The 6,527-nt window shown below is 39.8% G+C and overlaps 1 protein-coding gene across 1 annotated transcript; it reads right to left on the bottom strand.

Moving 5' to 3' along the window:
- Positions 1-928: 928 nt before the first annotated feature.
- On the bottom strand, positions 929-4,204 carry EAH_00040710 (MSF1-like conserved region domain-containing protein, putative; the record flags this gene model as incomplete). The annotated part of the gene is made up of 6 exons (XM_013395225.1): positions 929-1,912; positions 2,349-2,502; positions 2,648-2,737; positions 2,867-3,003; positions 3,136-3,237; positions 4,151-4,204. The coding sequence occupies 6 exons, from the start codon at positions 4,202-4,204 to the stop codon at positions 929-931; spliced, it is 1,521 nt and encodes a 506-aa protein (XP_013250679.1).
- Positions 4,205-6,527: the final 2,323 nt, after the last annotated feature.

The following is a 6,527-nucleotide window of genomic DNA, read 5'->3' as shown; positions in this document are numbered from 1 at the left end:
ATATATATATATATATATATATATATATGTATATATATATATATATATATATATATGTATATATGTGCATCTACACTCAATTTACACTTTCTATGGAAACAGCCCTGCAGCGGCCTTTCCTTGTTACTGATGATATACTCAGCAGAATTGTTTCGGGCAAAAAGATTTCGTCTCCCTCTACTTTTGCTTTGAGTGTTTATACACCGCAAGTGTATCTCAGCTGTACTGGTAACTGCAGCAGAGGATTCCTCAGCCAACAAAGTTTTGCCAGTTTATTTACAGTGTCTATTTGCTTTTGTCTATTGATGCAAATCAATAGAAAGGCCTCCGAAGCCGCTCAGCGCCCCCATAGAAAGGAGCAGAAGGTAAGAACGACGGCTAAGCAGAGATGACTACACAAAAAGAGCAGCAAACGAGAGAAACAATAGCAAAGGGTAAAACAATGAAAATAAAAACAAGAGGCCTTAGAGCAAATACTAGAAAAATAATAAAAACGCGAGAAATAAAAACACCTAAAACAACAGAAATAACATCAAAAACAGCTAAACTAACTCTGTTGCCACCACACATTCATACTGTACATACACTTAGAAGCTGCAGAAGATGAGTAGGAATAAAGAAGAGATAACACAACAGGAATACAGACAAAACACCAACCACGAAGAAATGCCTTTCTGTATGCTCCCTTCCTACCCCTCTGCAGATAAAGCAAAAAACAATAAATAATGACGATGAAGAATCGCTGTACACAAAGAAAGCCGCGAATACCGGTAGCTTCTCCGTACCCATCTGAAGCTGTTGTCTCTAAACAACCCCAAGTGCTCGCAACGGAGTGTATGAAAACTCAATAGTGAAGTGTGCGTACACCGCGCAGTGAAGTGTATGCACACCCACGAAAACAGATTCAAAGACGCATCTATGCAGCCATCTATTTAATAACCCAACTCCGCCCAGGGCGGCCTAACGTTGACAGCAGCAGCCCATAGCGACGAGCAGACAAAAACGAAGATGCCGCCTCTTGCGGAGGCGAACTGCGGTTTTCTTTTAAGCTCCAGCTCCAATCCACAGGCTGCTGCTGCTGCTGCTGGCAACGTGCAGCACCAGCAAAAGCAGAAGATGCATCCCTGGTAAGGAAGGGAAACTCGAAAGCAGCAGCAGGTCGAGAAGCCGAAGCCGTGGACGTCGCAGGTGTCTGTACAGCTGAAGCTTCTGCAGACGCATCATGAAATTCATACGTTTCACTACTTTCATTTCTTCTGCTCTTTTCTTTTATTTCTCTTTGCAGGTCTGGCCACAGATGCGTTGGAATCGGAGGCCTCCCTGAGGGGCTGCTGCGGAGGCAAGGACACTCTACATCGGCGCCTTCCGCTGCAGCAGCAGCAGCAGCAGCAGCATCTCCCAGTTCTTGGGCGTGCTGCTGCTGCCGCTGCTGCACGCCGAGAAGAGGCAAAACTGGCGGAGGCAGCACTCCAGAGGCGTGAGCAGCAGCAACTTCATTCGGCTTGGCAGCTGTAGATTGCTGCGCTGCTTCAGGCTTCAATTTATCCCTCATAAACGCCTCTAATGGGTAGTGCACGGAATCAGCGACTGCGGCACTCCCTGCCTGAGGTTCGCTGCTGTTGCTGCTGCTGCTGTTGCTGCTTTTGTCGCTGTCGCTGCTGCTGGCACTATCGCTGCTGTTCTTTGTAGCCGTTGCACCAGTGCATCCGACGCGTAGTTTTTGTTCGATGTGCATGCGGAGCTGTCTGTATTTTTCCTGAGCTTGTTTGGACGCATGAGCAGCAGCTTCTTCTATTGAAGAGAAACAACAGCTGCAAGAGTCAGCCCAAGGGTGCTCCGCTATGCGCCGCCCCAACCTCTCAACCACACTAACACCCATCCGGGATTTCTCTGCTGCTTGCGCTACTGCAGCCTGCGCAGCACAGAACGGCAGCAGCAGATTGGGGGAATGCGTGTGAGGCAAGCAGCAGCAAACAACACAGGTTTCTTAGTACATAATCTATTTAAAGCAACAGTAAATATAAATTGTTTAAAGTGGAGGAAAAGCAGCAACGCCAAAGACGCAGCATTTATTCCTTTAAACTTCACATCCTCAGTAAACTTAATTTTTTTCATTCAACTTTAATTTACAAAAAGAACAGCAAGACGTCCCCCCCTCAAGCAATGCATGAAACACGCAGCAGCAGCAGGACTGCGGGCAAGAATGGAGCAACCAACAGCACTTTATGATGAAAATCTCTACACCTGCCGTTTGCCTGTGATTACAACTTAACAAGTGTAAACGTTTCATTGAAGACAACATATGACGGATTAATGCCTTTGCATTTCACGCGCGTGGGTTGGCTTACGTTCTCCACTGCCCTATTAACAGGCAAGCCGAGACCTGAGACTTTATAGGTAGCAGTTTGCGTGTAAAGTGTATGCTGAGGGTTTTCTGGGTGCGGAGTGTATTCACATGTTTCCTCTACTCGAAAGAAGGACGCAAATGTGTAGTTGCAAGACCTGCAGACAAACCCAACAGGAAAGTCGGCTTGCAGAATAAATATCTGAAGCTGACGATGAATGGAGCTGCTTCCAGGAGGGCTTTGGTGTTTATGAATTGCAGGAAAATAAAGAAAATAAAGATGTTCCGCTCTTATAAACGTACTTGAGAGTCAACTTGCGTTCTTTTAAAGAACAAGTCGCCTCCTCGAAGGCAAAGCCAACGGGAGTAGCGCCAAAGAACTTCTGAAACCATCTGAAAAACAAGCAGAAACAACGAAAAACCCTAGACCCTAAACCCTTAAACGGACGCATCGTTTAATTCAGTTACACTGTGTTCAAGAGGCTGGAAAAGAAGGAAGAAACGCAAATATTATTTACTTACTTCGGGCACTGATATTTCAAAGAAAGAAGCCGCCGACAAGAAAACTGCTGACGATCTGAGTCCACATCGAGGTCGAGGGTATCAACACGCAAAACGTGCGGCTGAAGTTCGTTTGGATACTTCAGCCAGAACGCCGACTGTAAAAAGAAGAAAAACAAACAAAAGCAAAAGCCCAATAGATGCAGATAATGAAATTATAGAGAAAATGATGCGAAATACTGAACCAAACGAAAACCAAGATGGAAACCTGCACTGAAACACCATCCAACACTTGAATGAAACTTGAATAGAAACCTGAACTGAATGTTGAACAGAAACTTGAAATGAGACTTGAACCGAAACTTTAACTGAAACTTTAACTGAAACTTTAACTGAAACTTCAAATGAAACTTGAATTAAAACTTAAAATGAAAGTTGAATTCAACTTTAAATGCATGAAGAAACCATGAATTTCTACATTAATGAAACTCGAAATTAAACGTCAAATGCAACACCAAAGTTGAGCTCAAACTCGAATAAAAAGGAATAAAATACATGCAACACGAAAGAAACATAAATAAAAGAAATTTGCAAACATGAAATAAGTAAACTTGAACAAAACAACAAAAAAACTGAATTCGAAGTTAAAAGGAATGAAAAAGTGAAAAAAACGAAGAAAACGACGAAAAAGAAGAAAGACGTGAATTGAAAACAAAGCATTAAAAAACCGCATTTTGCCGACTTTACTGGTGAATATTACTGACTAATTATGAAATAAATAAATGGAATAAATAAACAAAATACCATTTTAGTTATGTTGTTACAATTATTATTATTTAATAATAAATAGGACATTTCATTTATTCATTTCAACAAACCATTTCTTTTGGTTACTTCATTCATAAATATCGCATATTTACTCCATATAATAAATTCAATTAATAAGCGCATTTAATAACTTAACCAAAAACCACTAAAAAGTTCCACATAATAATATTTAAAAACGAATCTCATTTTGTTTGTTTATCCGATAATAATGCAATAAATTCAAATCTAACATATATAAAAGACAAACGCAGTTAAAACAGACAAAAACCGAACTCCCCCGAAACAAATCACGAAAATTTTGCAGATATGTCTATGGAGTTTAAGAAGAGCAAATTAAAAACCAAGTATATCAATAGGCTCAGCAGAGTAAGCCAAGGAATTGATAAAGAATTCGAATAGACAGACCAAATGAAATGAACAAATAAGAATAAATAAACTAATTGAATTCAATAAACAAATTTATTGCAATAAACTTACCGTTATTGTGTCCCAGTCATTATGAAACACGTGTTCCTTCTTGAATAGCCGCATCAAGCTTCTTTTGCGTGGCTTTCCTGCCTCCCCCTATTCATAATTGGTCTCAAATGGACCGCAAAAGAAAAATAATATCAAATAAATCAAAAAGAAACAAAAAAATAAATCAAAATCGACAATATTTCACCCTTTAACTCCAGTTTCCTGCTCCCCCCCGCTCAAGGCCCCCCAACAAACACCGCAAAACCCAGACGGTCTTCTCAGCGTATATCCGGGGAAAATAGGATATAATTTCATCGAAATACCCCAAATTCTTTTATGTTTCTCAAAATGCACATGATACAATCAATAAAGAAGAACAAACAATCGTTCAAGCTACCCCGAAGCAAACAATGCTGCTGGGGCGAGCCCGCTGCGCGCCGAAAAGAGGAGAGGAAAGCCGAGGAGAAAAAGGCTTCTAAATCCAAATATATTCAAGAAAATATATTATATATTATACGAATTCAATAAAAAACATATTCTTGTTCGCATTCAACCTACAAACACGCAGCCGTCAATGCAAATAAGGTGCCGGGGCCCCCCTCGCGCGGTGAAGACAGCCAGCGGCCGCTGCAATTATTTTAATCTTTTTGCACTTCTTCTTATTGTTTTTTTAAATTATTTATTTCTTTTTATGGAATAATCCGTTGAAGTGACTTAACACAAGTTAAGTTATTCACAATAAATGCCTACTCCGCTATCAGCACGTTTCCAGCCCAAGGCAATTCAATTCAACCTCTTCTGGGGCTTTGTATTGTTTCTTCAGCTGGCAATAAATGCTTAACGAACATCTTTATAATATATTTCTGAATGCATTCACGACATATTCACCTGTATACAATACTATTCAGTCCACAGCAAACCATTCCTTTCCTTCTCTACCATATACTTTTATACGTATTCATCATTAAGAAGTATAGTTGCAATCCACTAATCCTATGTATTATACACTCGCCTGCCGATGCATTCTTTAGAGCTTCTGGTGTAACTAAACATAACAGAACAAACAGCAGTGGTATCTATATAAGTATATAATTATATATATATATACATATATATATAACTAAACTGCAACTTTCCGCTGTAAATATGTTTCTGCCTTTGCATTGATTACAAAATCAATAGTTGTGTTCAGTTTGCAGCAATGTTTATTTTGATGAATCTCCTTCATCCCCGAACGACAACAAAAGAACATTCAGGGGGTGCTGCTGTCTCTGCCTTTGAAGAAGAAGACATCTGCTGCTTCTGCTTAACTTAAAAACTTGTATGAAAATGTTCTACAGAGAGCCATTTGCAATGCAAAGAACAGCTCAACCTGCTGTATGTACACCTCATGTAGACAGTTCAGACTGCAGGATGTCGCATATACAGCAGAAGATGCAGATGCAGCGTCCCCTTCTGAATTTCTTTAGCAATATTATGCTTGTTCCAAGCAATGCATGCATGCATGCATTTTGTAGCAGCAAAAAGACATTTTATAAACGTCAATCGCCCTCGGGCATCCAGCACTTACACATAATTCAGTTGTAAAACCCTTTAACAATACATTTATGTGCAAGAGCACTCACTACCCATAGACGGCACCAGCAACAAACATACAAGACGCAGGAACTGAAGACGAAGAAGAACGAAAAAAGAATAAAAGAAACCTCTAGAGGGGAATCAAACGACAGGAGAAGGCGCAAAGAAGTACAGAGAAAGAGAGAGAGAAACGACTAAAACGCAGAGTACAGAAAAACCCATGGATAAAAACAATTAATAAACAGTAGAAGACTTCAACATAATAAAGAGATAGCAATAGCGAGCGACGCAAATGAGCAGAGACAACAAGACGAAGAAAAGAAAAAAACAAAATCAAACAGAAGAGACACACACAGACAGAGAAAGAAAGAAACCGAGAAAAGAATAGCAGAGGGCAGGGGAGCTTGAAAAGCGCAGCAAAGTCAGGTGATAAAAGATAAATGAATATGAAGAAAAGAAAGAAAAAGAAAAAGAAAAGTAAGAAAAAGAGAGGGAAAAAAGAAAAAGAAGAAAGCAGACAACTCGTGCAACTCCTCTGCCTCGATTAAAGAGGAGAGGCCCACGGAAAGAACAAGAGAAGAAAAGAAAAAAAGAAAAAAGAAGATACAGAGCTCATGTTAGTTCTCAGTGAATATTAATAATCGCCTCCTTTTATATTCTCCCCCAGTTAAAACGAAGAAGAAAAGAAGAGGAAAAGAAGCAGAGACCATCAGTAGGAAGAGCAGAGAGCAGAGTATAAGTAATCCCTTACAAAAAAGAAAATAAATAATAATTATTATACTATTACAAGAAGAAAAAGAAGAAAAAGAAATCAAAGATA

This window comes from Eimeria acervulina, genomic scaffold (assembly GCF_000499425.1).
Source record: "Eimeria acervulina Houghton genomic scaffold, Eah_scaff500, whole genome shotgun sequence".
NCBI classification, from domain to species: domain Eukaryota; phylum Apicomplexa; class Conoidasida; order Eucoccidiorida; family Eimeriidae; genus Eimeria; species Eimeria acervulina.
This window is presented reverse-complemented; position numbering and strand designations above follow the sequence as displayed.